Below are 18,572 nucleotides of genomic sequence, written 5' to 3' on the forward strand. Positions count from 1 at the left end.
TTGCTGTTTAAAAATAAATGGCATAAAGGCCGTTTTAGCTAAATTAAATAAATTAAGTAATTAAATTAAATAAATTAAGAGTGGTCTCTGACTTTTACACAGTGCTGGATTTTGAAAGAATCTTTTAATATTATTTCTTACATATGCTTGTACATTTGCTGTTTGTATGTTGATATTTTAATATGTTCTCTTTAGGAGAGCTTTGGAACCCAGACTCCTGCAGAAAAGTCCCAGTGGGTCAGGAGCCGGTTCGGACGTTACTGGCCTTGGACGACTCTATATGGGCCAGCTGTGGAAACTCAGTGTCTGCGATTGAAGCCTCCAGCCTGTCCACACGGGTAGGTTTTCTTTCAGCAGAGACCTGTTCGATTTATAAAGGTGCTTACTCATTCTCCTCTAAAAAATAACAAGTGGAATGGCACAGGCCAAAGCTTACGGGAGCTTTGCAAGCACTGACTGTCAAATTAGATTGTGTGTGAAGATCAATAAGGCTGTGGCCCTGCCATCCATTCCTGTTGTGGTTAAAGTTTCTCCTCTGGCGTTTGCCGTCTCTCAGAAACTGTACAGACTGAGGGAATAAACCCTGACTTCACATAATCTCCCCCCGGGGAAGCTTTAGCTACAGAGGTATCATACCCTGGGGTCTTGCCTTGTAGGCCTGAGCTCCCCGTAAGCCTTTCTTTAGTTGAGCCTTTTTAGTCTCATCCTCCGAATCAAACATCTCTTCCATCCCTTTTGAGATTTCCCTGGATGATCCGGTCAGGTAGGAGATTTGGGCCACTGCTGACTTAGCAGTACTTGTGCTGCTCTCGGCTCAGGCCAGTGCCAGAAATGACCGAGCATTGGAAAGCGCTGTGTTGTTCCACTGATTATATCAGTATCCCTCCCTCAGTAGAGGCATCTCGGGCCATCGGCTGCAGCGGAGCGGCACCGCTGTGGCGGTTAACTTTCTTCCCAGGACTCCTGAAGCCAAACTGCGCACAGCCAAGTGTGTCGCTGGAATTAGAGCTACAAGCTGGGGAAAGCGTGGCCTTGCCTCGCCCCTGACCAGATCCTCTCTTGCGCGACTGCTGCAGATAGTTGCCAGGTTAGCTTCCTGCTGCCCTGAGTCGATGATGCCATTTCGAGAGAGCGGGGTGGCTGTGGACCGGGCGTGCTAAGCGCGTGTTCCCCCCATGGAGCAGCTGTGCAAACGAGCAGCACCGCTGCCAGCTGGGAATGAGGTGTGCAGAGTAAACATTAGAGAGCCTCGTCAGACTCAGGTGAGCAAAACGTCTTCTTCAGAACCGCCTTTTCTACACTGGACCATTTGAAAGATCCCTGTGGCTCCACGGTGGAGAAACCAAAACAGGGAGGTCTTCTTGAGCACGCTGTGACCTATGACACATGCCTAATCACATGACTCTTAATGATCAACCTCACACTGCACTGTGCATCAGTCTGATCAATGTAACGTGTTACTGTGTAAATTCGGCACCACTTTATTTTATGATACATTAAGCAAATAGTATTTCATAGGTAAATATTTAATACTTTGGTCCATATTTGCATGTGGCTAGTTTAGATCCAGGTATGCACAGCAGTGCTTATGCAGACTTTAATGGCAAGTAGTAAATATGTTGTACTTACAAGAAATATGTGGTGCATACATTACAAGTTCAGTATGTAAGTAGAGAGTAACTAATGTGAGAAATATCATGTATATTTCAGCTTTGTTAAGACGTTACACAGTAGTGCTAGGCACAGCAGAGGAAGGTTACTCTTATTTGTGACACAAATGTGAAGGTTGTAGAGTATCTACCACCGAGTACTCAGTATGTATCTTTTTTCCAGCAGTTTAAATTCATTACATATTTATTGGTATTTTGAGTTATGCCAGGGAAACCACTAGGATTATATATTATCTATTAAATACTAATACCTATTGAATACTAGTTACCTACCATACTATGAAAAAGTGCTGCCATAAATTTGTAATTGCACTTCCAGGATCTAAAGGGCCTTAGTCCAGTGTAATTTTGTGAGTTCATTAGTCCAGCAGTCTAAATTTTGCTGGACTGTTGATCTGATGATCTCTGAGCTTTGCCCTGGAGAGTTTGTCTATATTAATGTCCAGTTCTAGGTTCTAGAGGGTCTTAGTCTGGCATAATTTGATGAGTTCCCTATTGAAACAGACTTGATTCAACTTAGAAATTAGTTAACAGGTTCCTGGATTTGCACAGGAAAATCACAAGCTGTCCTTGGGACTAAGAGCCTCTGGAACATGGAACGGGATAATAATACAAACTCTCCAGGGCAACACACAGTATGTTTGGACCACTTTCAGAAGATCCTTGTGCAGAGAGTTCTGCACACCAGATCTGTCTAATGGAGAGTGATGCCCAACTGTCTAAGCACAGCAAGCAGAACCTTTGGTGAGTCGTTGCTTTAGACGCTCCACTGCAGTCGTGTTCGTGTAAAAAGTATCCAGTTTTGAAGTCTACAGGGTGTCAACGAAGGACAAATTGAACATCAGTGTACGATGCAGCGTAATATGTGAACAGTCCATGAGTGCTGTTGTGTGCCAGCTTCTGGCACTTCAGTCTTCATCGAAATCTTGATTCTCCTTGTTTATGTCTGTGTGGATGCCTCCTCTGAAAGGGGCTGCAGAGATTTGCAGTCGTTCTTTTTCTTCCCCGTTCTGCGGCTGTATGCAGGATTTAAAAAAAGAGAAAGAAACGAATCGAGCCAATTCGAACCGAGCTGAGAGGCAGTGAGAAGGAAGAAGGAGATGGGAGAATGCAGCCAGTGCCTGGGCGAGTCAATTAAAAGAGAAAACACATCAAAGGCAGCTTCCCTCATCTCCCCTCCACTCAAACAAAAGGAGCTCCCTTTGGCAAGGGCACGAACAGGTGCTAATCCCTGTCTGATGATGTGCAGGGGAGAGAGAGAGAGAGAGAGAGAGCGCCTTATTCGTTTCCAGCATTTCCCCTCCACCAAATCACCCCCACCACGTAATCTGCCTCACCCTCACACTGGAGAAGCCATGGTGGGAGTTGCAGAGCTTCTCAGTGACGGACCTTAGGGGCCTGCGTGCAGAGGCCCGATAAGAGGCAGTGCAGTGTTCCCTCTTGCCTCATTAGCCCAGATGCGTGTGAAATGGCTCTTCTTCCCCCATGGACTTTTAAAAGGTGCTTGGAAACGGGGCTGCATTGTTTTCCGCGGCACCTGAGAGAGGCTTTAGCCGTGAATCACTTTTTAATTGAAGTCGTCATTAAGTCATTGAGACTTGCTCCCTGTGTGGCCCGTGTACCTGCTGCAAGCACTGCGAGCTTTAACAGCCATGTCCTCGAACCTAAGACTGCTCATCGTTCCCTTTCATGGTGTCGATGGGAACAGAAGCAGGTCCATCCTCCTCTTAGCTAAACATGGTGCTGGAGCTGGTGGTGGCTCCTGGGAACTGGGGGTGTTTGGCTTAATATTAGAGATTAATATGTTCCGCGGTTCTCTGCAGCGCAGCATTGTGTCCCGCAGCATCATTGATTTGACGGAATTCAAGATTGCGTTCATGTTTTCATTCGTCAGTGTTCTTTCACTACACTACCCAGCATACATCAGGCAAGTTCATCCTACAACCACTGGGAATCCCTGTGGTGTCGTCCAATCACGACCCCCAGCCTCGTCACTGATCTATAGGCCGAAAAATACAACCTAGCTACTATTAATGTGACTCGGCTGTTGAACAGAATTGTGGAAGACTGTGATTTTGTCTTTATTCGACAAAAAATAGGCACCAGAGACAAGTGCTTTACCTTTTGAGTCAGAGAAAAGAAGCCAAGCTGAAATAGACGTCTACACAGCCAGGTAGATTACCTGGCCGGTTCTGACTTTTAGCTCATTGTCCTCATCACACGAGTCATTTCTGGTCATTGGTCATCCATTCTGTTCACTCTAGCAGTGATTTGAAGACTAGTGACATGGCTGCAGTCAGATATCTGGCTTCCTAGAAGCAGTGTTGGCTCTGTTTTCCTTCTGCGTTCACCAGCTAATGCAAAAAAACCCAAACATTTCAGTCTACCTTCAAAGAGGAGCTGTTCTCATCTTTAAAATGCATGTTCAGAAAGGGGCTTTCCTAGTCTTGCTCTGGAGACTACCGAGGCACTGCTGTAGGATGCGAGTAAACATGTTCACAACAGATGTAGCATTGGTTACATTTTTCATTTTGGCAGGAGGATCTCTTGAAGAACTGGCCTGCGCTTCCACCAGCTTGGCAGATGAATGACTGCATAGTGTTCAGCCCGTTTTTTGGTAGTTACTCTAGTCCTTTTTTATTTGCTCTGCTGTTCTAGTGAGATCTGTTCTTGGATTTCCACATTGGGCTACTGAATGAATTATCATTTGCTGCTGTGTCTAAAATGCATAGAGAATAGCACTGTAGACAACTTTATCTGATGACGTCATAAGCCTGGCTCATGAGCCATTTCGTTACTGGTTCCTTGGGTGTAAGACCAGTAGGCCGATGGTTTTCCTGGCTGAGACACACAGATAGTTTGAAATTAGATATGAACACTGATACCTTGTAGGCCCAAAAAGATGAATCTGATATAAAGGTTTCTGAATTATACTAAGATTAAGATTAAGTGACCCTTTGATCTCTGCAATCTGACCCTTCCAGTGCAGTGAAACACCACATACACACTAATGAATAAACACACTAGGGGGCAGTGAGGACACTTGTCCGAAGTGGGGGGCAGCCCTATCCACAGTGCCTGGGGAGCGCTTGGGGGTTAGGTGTCTTGCTCAAGGGCACTTCAGTCACATACTGTTGGCTAAGGAGATCAAACCGGTGACCTTCTGGCCACAGGGCTGGTTCCCTAACCTCCAGCCTGAGACTGCCCCCAGTAAAGCAATGGCACCCAAACATTTTTTGGTCTATGCCATCCTCACTTAGTCTGCCCTAGTTTCAAAAAACACTGCTCCTGATTTTAAATGCGAATCACATCTAATGACCAGCTGTGTGTGAAGCTTTTGAACAGAACACAGCAAGTCTAAATTGCCCTCTCAGTACCTTGATTTTCATTCCTCTCGCCACCTTAAACTATATTTTCATCCCTATTAGTATCTAAAGCCATAAATCATCTCAATAACTTTGCACTGCGCTGAAAGTTTCGCCGCTGTTTACATCGGCGCACGGCGCGCTGTGGAGAAGAATGGGAGTCAAACGTCCCTAAATTGGCACCAGCCTGGCTGGCGGATCATTAGAGGAAGGTCTTGCCGAATGCTTTCCAATAAGGTGAAAATGACCTGAGACCAGCCGCTTGGGCTTCCGGCAGTAATATGATGTAGGGGCACTCACAGTTCATGAAAACAAGCCATCAGCCACTCCGAACAGCACCTCATTTATGCCTTTGCGCTCACTCGTCCAACTCTGGATCTTCATGATGTCAAACATAGACTTGAGTGTTTGAAGGCCGGCTGTTTGGAGAGGATTTTGAAACTTGATGTGTACTTGAGAACAAGCTGTTGCTGGGAGCAGAGAGTAAACAGAACAGTAGATATATCTGTAATGGAACTGGTGTCATTATAGTTCAGTGCTCTGTTTTCTTTTCCTACAAGCAAATGAGAGGGGGGGGCAGAGAGGGAGAGAGAGAGAGAGAGAGAGAGAGAGAGAGAAAGGGGGAGAGAGAGAGAGGGAAAGGGGGAGAGAGAGAGAGAGAGAGAGAAAGGGGGAGAGAGAGACAGAGAGAGAGAGGGAGAGAGAGAGAGAGAAAGGGGGAGAGAGAGAGAGAGAGAGAGAGAGAGAAAGGGGGAGAGAGAGAGAGAGAGAGAGAAAGGGGGAGAGAGAGAGAAAGGGGGAGAGAGAGAGAGAGAAAGGGGAGAGAGAGAGAGAAAGGGAGAGAGAGCGAGAGAGAGAGAGAAAGGGAGAAAGAGAGGGAGAGAGAGAGAAAGGGGGACAGAGAGAGAGGGAGAGAGAGAGAGTGAGAGAAAGGGGGAGAGAGAGAGGGAGAGAGGGAGAGAGAGAGAGAGAGAGTGAGAGAAAGGGGGAGAGAGAAAGGGGGGGGGAGAGAGAGAGAGAGAGAGAGAGAGAGAGAGAGAAAGGGGGAGAGAGAGAGAAAGGGGGAGAGAGAGAGAGGGAAAGGGGGGAGAGAGAGAGAGAGAGAGAGAGAGAGAAAGGGGGAGAGAGAGAGAGAGAGAGAGAAAGGGGGAGAGAGAGAGAAAGGGGGAGAGAGAGAGAGAGAGAGAGAAAGGGGGAGAGAGAGAGAGAGAAAGGGGAGAGAGAGAGAGAGAGAAAGGGAGAGAGAGAGAGAGAGAGAGAGAGAGAAAGGGGGAGAGAGAGAGAGAGAGAGAGAGAAAGGGGGAGAGAGAGAGAGAGAAAGGGGAGAGAGAGAGAGAGAGAAAGGGAGAGAGAGAGAGAGAGAGAGAGAAAGGGAGAAAGAGAGGGAGAGAGAGAGAAAGGGGGACAGAAAGAGAGGGAGAGAGAGAGAAAGAGAGAGAGAGAGACAGAGAGCTGTTACAGTCTGTTTTTGTTATGCCCTATTGAGTTCTGTATCAAACTGCTTCCTCATTTTTCCTGCTTGTTGCTTCTCGTTGGTCTCCGGTTCATTCTGGCCTATTTTTTAACCCATTAGCGTTGCCGTGCGTAACCGCTGGCTGAAATGAATTGGCTTTAATGGGAGCGGCGACGTTAATTTGATGTTTTTTTTCCTCTGTCTCTCTTCACATAGTTGGAAAGCACTCTGTCCTTTTTCCAATTAAAGCATGTTTTGTTTTGTCTTTTTCTTTGTTCTTTATTTTTAATGGGTAATGTTTTTTAGAAAGTTAGTGACCCCAGTCCAGTCCACCTTGCAGAGCTCCTACAGACTTGGTCTAAACAATGCAAGTGTTACAGTGAAGACGTAGTGTTCTTTGTTGTTGATGTAAAAACTTCATTGTTTTCTGCTTTGTAGTTCATCGTTACTCCCTCCCTTTCTTTTCCGTAACCTTATCCCCTCTGCTTGTTTTTGTCCCCCTCTCTTCCTCAGAGGTTTGAGGTCCACCCTGACCCGATGGTGAGTGTTGCCCACATGGTGCGGGCCGGTGGAGGGGTGTGGATGGCTTTCTCCGAGGGCTCCTGCATACGCCTGTTCCACACTGAAACACTGGAACACCTTCAGGAGATCAACATCTCCACACGTGCCTCATTCCATAACCCCAGTGAGTGACCACAATCAGCTTTTCCACTGTTTAAACTGGCCGCTCAGCCGCACCAGCATGCAGGTTCACAGAGGAGGCCTGTTAGAAGTCATAGTGAAAATGCAACGACCCTTCTGTAATTCATTGGACAAGCTGATTAAGCGAAATGCAAAGTATTATTTTAATGTCTCGGATTTGGTTACCTGTTGGCATGTCAACAGTCATTTTCTCTCATGGAGTCGTATCACATAGTTATCATACTTTACCACAGGGTGCTGCATAGTGCTGGGTGATACGACCTCAAATCAGTATCACGATTAATTGAATGTTTTATCTCGATTACGATTAATGAGCGATTATTTTGTTTTTTTGTTTGTTGTTGTTTTGCTCTCATAATTCATGAAGCTTTTATGTCAGTCCAACTCCACATTCTTCATAATTTCACGCTGCTGAGACTCATAAACATTTAGGCTGATATTTCTGTACAAAAATGATTCAAGAGTCATCAAAACCCTCCGTGTTTGAAGAGATTTCTAAAGAAATGTTTGAACGCGAAGAAGTGGCCACGCCCTTTCTACAGCGAGACTGATCGCACTCTGGGTGACGAGCCCAGCTGTCGGTCAGTGAAGCTTCATGGTGGCTTCTGTGATGCTGGTGAAGATGAAGCTGATCCTCCGGGAGCGACTGCCACTCGTTGGCGGTTGTGATTGTTCACCTCTGGATGAGCCGCGTGACGCAGCGAGACGCCCTGATCTTTTGACCATGAGGGTCAATTTAGGAGCTGATCTGTTTAGACTGTCGCATACAGACCACATTTAAAAGATCATCTGACCAGACAAACAAAAATCAGATTTGGGCCACTTTGACCTGAAGCCTTGGCTTCCATGTCGCAGAGTGGACACGGCGGAGTCACGTGACTACATGCAGGGGTGTAAGTGTTTAAGGGGATGGTACATGAACACACAGAGTGGGGAAAGGATTCACAGACCTGAAAAATCACTGAAATAACATACATGAGCAAGATTACGTCGGTTAGAGCTTCTGGATGTTGGTTTCAATTACTTTTTTCCATCCAGCCCGAGTGCTGCGTGTGCTGGAGCACCTGCCCTTTGATGTTCATAGTGCCACTTTTTAATTAATTAATGCATTTATTTATTTACACATGAAAGACTTGCCTGGACCCTTCTCAACAAAAGAAGATAATCTAACTAAGATGGTTAATTCCTACATGTTTAGCCACCCCTTTCTTTGACAGATAGATCTCAAGCCCCACCTAAGCAACCTCTGCTTAGCAGTCTGTCACGTGTCAGGCCATTAACAGCACGTCCCGGATTCGTCTGAATATATTTTGAATATAAAGTGTCAGATATGGTGATAACAAGGCTTGGGAGACAGCCATCTGATATTCTGAGGAGTGGTGTTTTCTGCCTGTTCTCAAAACACATACGCTTTGGTTTCATCTGCGTGGAAAATCTCACCACTGACTGAACACATGCACCATAATCAGGGACACCTGTGTTTGCCTACAGGTGAGTCGTTGTATTTGCCATGTAGTTGGTACGACTATCATGAGCATGCAAAAAAGAACAGCTGTAAAAGTCTGCCTCAGCCTTAGAGCCAAGACTAACAGCAATGTGTCATTTTAGCTGGCATGGATTTTGTGAAACCATTCAAGTCTTTTTTCCACAACGCACTGGTTTCATCCAGGAGCACCGGAGCGCCGTTTTAAATGGACCGCGAGAATCCAGCTGAGATCCAGGAGATCTGTTTGTTGAAATAATTGACATCATTCATGTGACCTTCAAATGCGAACTGAAGGCTTTGCTGTCTGATCACTGACACTGATCTGTATGATCTATGTTTCTAGGGAATTTAAGATGAAGGCATATATAATTTATATATTCCCTGATCAGGTTTGTTAAACATACACCGGTCAGGCGTAACATCATGACCATCTCCTTGTTTCTGCGCTCACTGTCCACTTTATCAGCTCCACTGACCGTATAGCTGCACTCTGTAGTTCTACAGTTACAGACTGTAGTCCATCTGTTTCTCTGATACTCTGTTACCCTGTTCTTTAGTGGTCAGGACCCCCATGGTCCCCCACAGAGCAGGTACTGTTTGGGTGGTGGGTCATTCTCAGCACTACAGTAACACTGGCGTGGTGGTGGTGTGTTAGATTGTATAATATAAATCTTATGAGCAGTTATTGGACTCCAAGCATTTCAAGGATCTCACTGGTCTTGTGTCCTCGTTCCAGTCTAATTAGAAGCCAATTATCACAGCCGATCATTGACCTTTACATTACTAACGCCTTCTGATCTGGTAAACAACACAAAACACTTTCATGATGGATATAATAAACTGCAAAACGCATCCAAACCAAACCTGTAGCACAAGGTAATATGTATAACTATACCTTATACAGCGGCCGGTGTAAGGTCAATAATTACACTAATTACTGGCATGTCACTAATTCTGGTATCAGTATTGTGTAAATATGCACAGTGTTTATAATGTGGCATTAATGTAGGTCTGTTTTCATATCAATTAATGAGTGCAAATCACTTTGATATTATTTTTATCTATGTTTTTCGATAATGTGTGTGGCAAGCCTCACTTCCCCAGATGTATTAGTTGAAATGGCAATTAAGTTCTGTTAAAAATAACTCGGGAAGTACAGCTGGAGTCCACAGAGGCAGTGCGTGGGCAGTCGTGTTGATACATTCATAACGAGGCAGACGGGGTGCAAAACTGTAAAATTAGAAAGCGGTGCAGATCAATAGATGCGGGGAGCGATCGTTATTCATCAGAAGTCCTTCCTCAGCTGGCAGGCTTAGGCATGAGCATCACGAGGGTCAGAATACGAATAGATGGGAGGCTTGCGGTCAGTGTACACAAGCTCAAATGTACCACCAAGTCACTTCTAAAAATAAAAAAGACGACGTTATTAATCCTTCATGAAAAGCCCTGCATGAGCACAGCAGCGAGGCTGCGCACACTCCTTGGCCTAACACCGCTGCCTGTGCTTGATCACTAGTGTCCTCCTGTGCCTGGGCCACTCGAGGCTTGTGGCTGTTATGATACAGCGTTGCTAATGCCTCCACTGTCTTCATGTCGGTGCTAATGTACAGGACTGAACCTTTTGTGTTCTAGATGTTAGCAGGAAGAACATCAGGATGTTCTTTATTTCCGAGCCTTAATGTACAGGAGCGATGAAAGTGCTGCAATTAAGCAGCCGCAGTTCCCTCCTCAACGCGCGAGTCCTCTGGTTTTGTTGAAGTAGTTCCTGCGGACTCGGTCTTGGAGGACGGACCGTGAATAAGTAGCTATCGTAGGACTCCAAAGAGCAGTAACGGAGCCACGGGGTTAGAAGGAGGAATTATTGAAAAGGGAAAAGTCGTGGAGGAAGGAAGGCACAATGCTGGAGACAAAGCTTTCCGTTCCAGAGGTTGCTATGGAAACCCTCTTGTCTTGACTCCGGCAGCCCCGGCACGTTGGTAATATGCCAGCCCGCTTGCATCTTTTCGGGGTTTGTTTTTTTGTGTGTGTGTGTGTGTGTGTGTGTGTGTGTGTGTGTGTGTTCTCTTTTTCTTGCACTATGCCCAGTTGCTCTTTCTCTCTTCCCTTTATCTGTGCTCTCTTTATCCCCCTTTTTCTTCAGCTTTATTTCCCTCTTGCCCTCTTAGGCTTTTTCATTTTTTTTCGCTCTCAAATGCTGCAGACATCCCTCCTTGCTGTGTTCTCCGTTCGCCAATAGATTAAATATTTATCAGCCAGCCCTAGTGCATTCGCTCCTTTCTTTCCGGCGGTGGGGGCTTGTGTAAACATTCATTACATAAGCGGAAGCTGCAGAGAAGCGCAGTTCGCAAATAGTGTCACACACACGTGACGCATTGTCACTTCAGTTCAGGCCAGTGTTCCAGTGTTCCGTCTATATAGAAGCCCAGGCCTCGTCTCTTGCTACACCTTAGTGAGCTCTCGAGAGCAGAAGCCCTCGCTGCTCTGACTTTCTAATGCCGTTTACTTTGGCTCGTCTGCTGTGTCCAATTTTAGGCAGCAACAAACATGATTTCTCCACTTGTCGCAAGCAATGGTGATCAAGAACTAAGCAGGCAGCAGAGGAGAAACTGCGAGTGGGGAAAAAAGGTAGTAAAGGAGTAAATCAGACTTCAGCAACTGGCCAGAGAGTGTTACTGTCAACAGGTCTTCTGCCTGTGCCAGGTCCCATTAAGGTTCTGGGAAAAGCAAAGAACAAAGAAATCTCAGAATTCTTCACGACTGCAATAGAAAGCAGAACTTTTCTGATCAAGGTTGCTGCCAGATTCAAGACGACACTTGGAGGAGAAGAGGCCAGTTCCTTTGGTCAGGGTGTCTGAGAAGTCTTGAGACCTTGGAGGCTATCGTGGTACTCTTGCAGTCGACCTTGGTGAAATGTACAGTGGGTGAGGTAATCAAGCCTGAGGAGTGGTTGGGCCGTCAAGTCACAGACTGAATACCAACTTCTGCTGTTGCTTTCTCTTCTCTGGTGCCAGGGAACATCCTATTCCCTCCTAGGAATACTGAGACCATTCCTGCAATCCACCCTGCCATTGAATAATTCAGGGGATGTCTCTGAGGAGATTAAATATAAAATGATGGGACTTTATCAGATAAACAGTACGTGAAGCTTCAACACCTTAACATTGCAGGCTTAATATACTAAGGTCTATTATTCATTAAGTGTAGGGACTTCAGTGCAAACTAATGAAGCTCTTCTTAGGTTATAGACGTGTGTAATGAGACTTTGGGCCCGCAGGCAGACCCATGGCATGGTAAGGGGTTAATCTTTGAGCGAGAAGAGAAAATCAAGCTCCAATCTTGCTTCTGATATAAACAATATTCACAGTCATTTCCATCCATCTTCTCACTGTGAGAAGACAGTTCAACACCATGGGCCTGAAAGGATGTGTAGCTGTCAAGAAGCCGTTAATGAGAAAAGGAAATAGACAACAAGAGCACTGCAAGTCAATAATAGTGCGTTTATATGCTTTTAATATTTGGATAACTTCAGAATATCAGTGATCCGATCAACACGTTTCCATTATCTGATTGCTCAAGAGGAAACTAGCTGATCGGATCACTGATGAAACTCCAGGTCTACACCAGTCAGACAGTAATTAGATTTCTAAAGAAAGAAGAAGACGAGATGTAAACATGATGTAAAACTCAAACTTCATGCTGTGGCTTTTTATTAAACGTTGCGCCAGTTTACCTGAAAACATGAACATCCATCATCTATTGCGGAGGATATTAATAGGTGGGCAGCGGGCCGAGTTTGGACCCAGATGCTGTCCTATGTGGACCTGGACCTATAACGGATAAACTATGGAGAACTATTTTATTTTGATGGGGTGGTCCTGTTTTAATCAGCGTAGCTTTTCTAGCTTTAGTGGCCGGAGACTCACAGACCAATCACATGCGCTGTAAATATCACACGTGACGCTGCTCAGCCAATCAGATCTGTGCATTACGATGCGACTGCAACTCGAATGAGTGACGCCACACAGGGGAGGGACAAGAAACAGCAGTCAGAGAAGAAAGTGAGTCAGATTATTTCACGTCGTGATCTGAAAAGAGAGAAGACTGTATAAGGTGTTGATATTCCTACTCGGCTACTTCAGTAAACAGTGTATGTTAAATGTTCTTTAACTGGACCTCACTAAATAGTAATTAAATGCCCTGATCTAGAAGATGAAGAACATTTAAATCTTTTATTTCGTGTTGGGTTTCATTGACGCTCCTGAAGTCCTTTGCTCCGTCTCGTGGCGACGCTGCTGGTTATTTCCGGTACCACTGTCTGTTTTCACGCATGCACAGCCTGAGAAACACAAAAGAAATCAGAGTGAGAGTTCACAGCACTGAGAAATCTGATTACTGAGATAAAATCCAGCCTCTTGATCAGATTTCTTACTCGGAATATCTAGATCGGAGTATGGTGTTTACACGACCATTTGAATAATCGGATAACTGCAAAAATCCAGGAACTGGTCACCCCAAAGCCCAAACCTCGACATCATTGAATGTTTGGATCGTGATAACCAGAAAATGCGACCAACTTCTAAGGCTGAACTTTGAATGTGTGGAGTTTCTCTGCAAAACTGAAAGCAAGTCTCACAAAACACAGGATCTGTATTTAAGGCGAGGCGTGGAGGCTCCTGACGCTGAAAAATGAACGCGTGCAGCTTGTACAGCACAGCGCTGATGTTAGCCAGCAGATGGCATCTAAGAAAAGGAATGATGTCAGTATTACATACGGATGACTGGCTGGTCCCACAGAGTCCTCTCCCTGGCCTGTGATGGCTGATGAATTAACTACTGTCCAATGTCCACAGTGTTTCCTACAGTTCTGCCTTCAGCTGGGACTTTCTGACTCGGGAACCAGACTGCTTCTCCTTTTCTAACAGCTCTAATATCCGTTTCTTTTGGGGTATGAAAAAAGTGAAGCTTTAAAGGATCTTAGACAGATATCATAAAGAAACATTTATTTTAAGCAGGATCCCACAGATTAAGTTGAAACTGGGTTCTCTGCTTTAGATCTTGCGGATGCAGTGGGCCACTCCATTAAATATGCAGTGCTACTTGATGTTAAGCTGTTCCTTTCTTCCAGAAGCCTGGGGATCCGAATCTGTTCTCTATTCCCACAGTCACAGGATGAGGCAGAGCGTTAGCTTTGCATTGTGGCACGAATACACTGCGTACTCTCGTTAGGAAGAGGTGCGTGTGAACCGTACAGCTGACATTTGTAAGATGGGACTCCTACAAGTGCCATTTCTCCGCTAATGTTCTTCCGTGACCTTCGGTGCCGTCCTACTGGCTAACTACCATTCTAGAAATGCTTCATTTACACATTATCCCGAGACTCCCAAAGCGCTTCGCTTCCCAACCACAACATGCTGTGAAGAAGAATCAATTAGGCTCTCTGGTTGCTCATGCAAAGCACACACTATAATTTGAGCATGACATACAAGCTCCGTGTACACTTGGCGAAGGCTTAAAAGAGACTTCTGCCTCACTAGTGTTTCCTTTGTTCCTTTAATTAAGTGGTTGCAGTGGAGATTGAGGTGGGTTCCAGGTATCTAAGGAATATAAGCAATGGTTTAAGGCAGCATCAGTAAAATCGTCTTGTGTAAATTGTGTGTAAAGCTTCTATGCCTTTAAACAGCTAAAAGGGCTTAGAGAGATGAACAAGGAGCAAACAAAACAAAATGCCATCATAATCAGGCAGCTGAACAGTGCGGCTCACCGAAAAGAACGGGCCAAAGGTGGATAATCAGCAGAGAGCAGGATTTCCTATTTTTTGAAGGCAACAATGCCAGCCAGGGCAGGAACAGTGTCTCTTTAAAGGAGAAAAGCTCACTTTTGTTCTCAATCAATCTCCCACTGGAGGGGAATAGAAGTAACTGCCTGCAAAGACAAAAGCAGCCCGGTGCAAAGTGAACCAGCCAATGTTTCTCGCGCAGAATAAAGCCGTCAGCCGTATCTCCCAGGCAGCACTGAGATTTTCCACCAACGCTGTTTACCTTTCTATTTCTAGGCCAGAAGAGCTTGAGAGTGACCAGTCTGCTGATCTGCCGGGGATTGTTGTGGGTGGGCACTGCCCAGGGCATCATCGTCACTCTGCCAGTGCCCAAGCTGGAGGGTATCCCCAAGATAACAGGTATGCAGGTGCACTTTACCTTTACAGCTGTATTATTCTGCTTCTACACTGTACTGACTCCAAACCAGCTGGGGATGAAGAACACATACCAGGTCCTTGAATTAAAGTAGATACTAAAGGTAAAATATTCCTCCAGTAAAAGTAGAAGCTCCTCCCTTTAGACCTCCACTTGAGTAAAAGTACTAAAGTATTTCCCTTCAAATGTACTTAAGTATAAAGTAAAAGTACTAAAAGAGGAATTCTGGCTCTGATGTCCTGTTATCATTTTTATAACCAGACTGGCTTCATGAACTCATTTCAGGTGAAAGTCCTCCAGCGTCTCTCTTGGTAAACCAGTCTTTTAATAGAACGTCATTAATTAGTGACGCTGACGTCTATTAAAATGATCAGAAGCACAAAACACTGAAGGTAAACAGTTTCCATCAGGGAGAACCGAGTGGCTCTGAAATCACTTTTTACACACAAGCAAAGTTTCAGTTTCAGATTTATTTACAACTTAGTTCCAAGTTTAAGTTGAATAAAAACTGGCTTTAAACTCAGGATCACAGATGAGCTCCTTTACTATGTTGATCTGTAGGCGTCTGTTCATAAACATAAACCAGCCCAAACTCATTTACTATACAATGAAATGGTGTTTGTAGAAATTCAGAAAAAAGCCGCGTCAGTCTCGACTGCATATGTGGACATATTTCTATATTGAGCTCTATTTACACAAAGTTAGGTTAGTTCATCATTTATGTTGAACAGACTCTCCCAAAGTTTTACGCTGCTGCGCTGACGTTGAACCGCGTGCTGCACTGGGTCGGTATGACCAACAGGTCAAAACCAGCTCTAAACAAAGTGACCGCTGGGCCCTGATTGGCGCTCTGGCTTTGCGCTTCTTTCGTTTTGACATGTTACGTTTTTATACACACAGAAACCAAAAGGAACCACAGATTTCTCAAAATGTAGGAGGAAAAAGTCGGATATTAGACTCTGAAATGTAGTGGAGTGAAAGGAGAAAGTCCAGAACGGAGAAACTTCAGTACAGATACACCAAAAAATACTAAAGTACAGAAACTCATTACATTTACTGAGGTACTGTCCAGCACTGGCTGTAACATGCCTACTTCAACTCAGCAAGGCTTTGTTCAATAGCTGACTAGTTGTGTTAGAGCAGGAACAACCTACATATGCAGGGGAGAAGTATTCCTGGATTCCTAGAGTTGGGAACCGCTATGATACACTACAGTGTTCAAAAGTATTCTTGGAACACTCTCTGAATAAAATTTAACAAAGTTATCCTTTTCGTTCATATCCATCAGAAAAGACCATGAACAATAACAAAGTTTACGATCTGAAACTGAAGATCCCAGTAATGAACTGAAAACCTGTACAAGCCTTAAATACTCGTTAACCTAAGTGAAGTGTACTCAAACATTTGCAGGACAGTGTGTAAGTCAGAATTGAACAATTTAGTTATAATTTCTGGAATAGCTCCTCTTCTGTTTGACAGCTTGATGTCTTCTAGGGATGGATTGCATGAGTTTGCGCAACTGTTGGTCAGCCATGCTTGTTAGTTGTTCTCTTTTGGCTGACCAGAGTGTGGCAGAGTTTGAAGACAATGTCCACTCACTGTCCACTCTATCAGACATTCCTACCTTGTCAGTCCACCTTGTAGATGTAAAGTCAGAGGCGACAGCTCATCTGCTGCTGCACAGTTTGTGTTGGTCATCCTCTGGTCCTTCGTCAGTGGTCACAGGACGCTGCCCACAGGACGCTGCCCACAGGACGCTGCTGGCTGGATATTTTTGGTTGGTGGACTATTCTCAGTCCAGCAGCGACACTGAGGTGTTTAAAAACTCCAGCAGCACTGCTGTGTCTGATCCACTCAGACCAGCGCAACACACACTAACACACCACCACCACGTCAGTGTTACTGCAGTGCTGAGAATGACCCACCACCCAAACAGTACCTGCTCTGTGAGGGTCCGTGGGGGTCCTGACCACTCAAGAACAAGGTAACTGTGGAGCTGATCAAATGGACAGTGGGTGTAGAAATAAGGAAGTGTACTTACTGAAGTGACCACTCGGTCTATAAGGCTGTTGTACTCTAAAGCTTATTATATTTCATAGGACGCCATAAAAGAATTGAGTCTATATACATTTTGAATTATGGCAGTTTCTTCACGCCAATTTGTCCTGTGCTGCAGGTAAGGGCATGACCTCTCTAAATGCCCACTGTGGTCCAGTGGACTTCCTGGTGGCAACTTCCAGCACTCTGTCCCCTGACCTTCTGAAGCGGGACTCTGTAGTGGAGGGTCCTGACTCAGCCTTCGGAGGGGAGGAGCGGAGCGACTCGTCCTCACAGGAATCCCTGCAGCAGTCCAGCAGCTCCTCTCTGGGGGAGGCGAAGGGAAAGGCGCGGGGTCTCCTGCTGCAGTACCGCCTCCGCTCCACCACAGGCCTGCCTGGGAGTCCGCTGACAGCTCGGGGCGATGGAGCCTCGGATTCGTCTCTGGAGTCACTAGAACACAGCCTGGAGGACGGATCCATCTACGAGCTGAGCGATGACCCGGATATGTGGGTCAGAGGGAGGCCGTGTGAGAGGGACAGCCCGAGGAGGGACAGGGTCACCTCTGCGGCGGTCATTTCTGGGGGAAAGGGCTTCAGGAGACTGAAGGAGGGCCCAGTAGGGGGCACAGCAGAGTCCACAGAGAGTACCCTCATGGTCTGGCAGCTGCCTCTCACTATCTGAGTTATGGGTTATGTAGACAGTTGGTGGGACTCACTTTAGCAGCTAAAGGAACGCAATGAAGGAAACCTCAGCATTGAGCTTCCGTCAGTTCCCCTGTTTGGTTTCACTGATCACTCTCAAAAAAAGATGGGTTAATAACTTCAATAAACTTTTTTACTTTAGTTTTTGTAAAGTTTTCACAGGGTTTGAATAAAACTGTGTAGTACTGTGCAAAAGTCAGAGCCCACCCTCAAAATTTCCTGTCAAAATGGCCATATGTGTTTGTTCTTTTATCAGATAAAAAGCAGAAGACCTCAAGTATCGTATTGTTCAGTTACAGTATCGATTCCTTTCAAGAGACTTGCTTTCAGTTTTTCTAAGAAATCTGCAGGGTTCTTAGAAGTTGTTGCCTTTTCTGCGTCTCATGATGCGAGTAATCCCCATCACGTTCAGTGGTGCTGAGGTCTGGACTCTGGGGTGGTCAGTCCATCGTCCAGCTTCTTTGTTTGATGTGTCTGTCTCCTTTTCTCAGTGAGGTTCTTCTTGATCAGCTACACGTCCTTTCAGACCCACAGCGCTGAGTGGTCTTCTCACAGTGGAAGGATGGACAGAAACACCTGTGGATGTTTTCAGATCTGAAGCAGCTTGATCTTCTCCTCTCTCTCAGAGATCAAAGCTTTCAGTGCTGTTTATCTGATGGGGCAGTTTTGGGGTTGACCAGGTCCTGCATGGTTGTTATAGAGAAAACGGGGCTCATATCTTTCAAGATTTTTTGTACCACTTTTTGGAAACTCCTGCTTTCTCCTCCTTTATGCAAGTGGATTATCTTGGATCTAATGAAATGAAAGTGAATCAGTCCCTAGACGTTTTGACTGGAAATGACATAAACAAATGGTGCTCGTTGACTTTTGCACAGCACTGTACTCTGCACCCCACTATGCGTAGGGGATGGTTTTAGAGTTGATTTCATAGTGTTTACTACACCGTTCACAGTTTTTCAGGTGT

The 18,572-nt window shown here is 45.3% G+C and overlaps 1 protein-coding gene across 1 annotated transcript in view; it reads left to right on the forward strand.

Moving 5' to 3' along the window:
* Window positions 1-18,132, forward strand: part of arhgef10la (Rho guanine nucleotide exchange factor (GEF) 10-like a) — a 263,737-nt gene extending 245,605 nt beyond the window's left edge. The window contains exons 24-27 of the mRNA XM_017716475.2: window positions 196-338; window positions 7,002-7,173; window positions 14,729-14,851; window positions 17,044-18,132. Of these exons, the coding sequence (XP_017571964.1) occupies window positions 196-338; window positions 7,002-7,173; window positions 14,729-14,851; window positions 17,044-17,588 (983 nt within the window). The 3' untranslated portion in view covers window positions 17,589-18,132. The remainder of the gene's footprint in view (window positions 1-195; window positions 339-7,001; window positions 7,174-14,728; window positions 14,852-17,043) is intronic.
* The last annotated feature ends 440 nt before the right edge of the window (window positions 18,133-18,572 follow it).

This window comes from Pygocentrus nattereri, chromosome 21 (assembly GCF_015220715.1).
Source record: "Pygocentrus nattereri isolate fPygNat1 chromosome 21, fPygNat1.pri, whole genome shotgun sequence".
Classification (NCBI taxonomy): domain Eukaryota; kingdom Metazoa; phylum Chordata; class Actinopteri; order Characiformes; family Serrasalmidae; genus Pygocentrus; species Pygocentrus nattereri.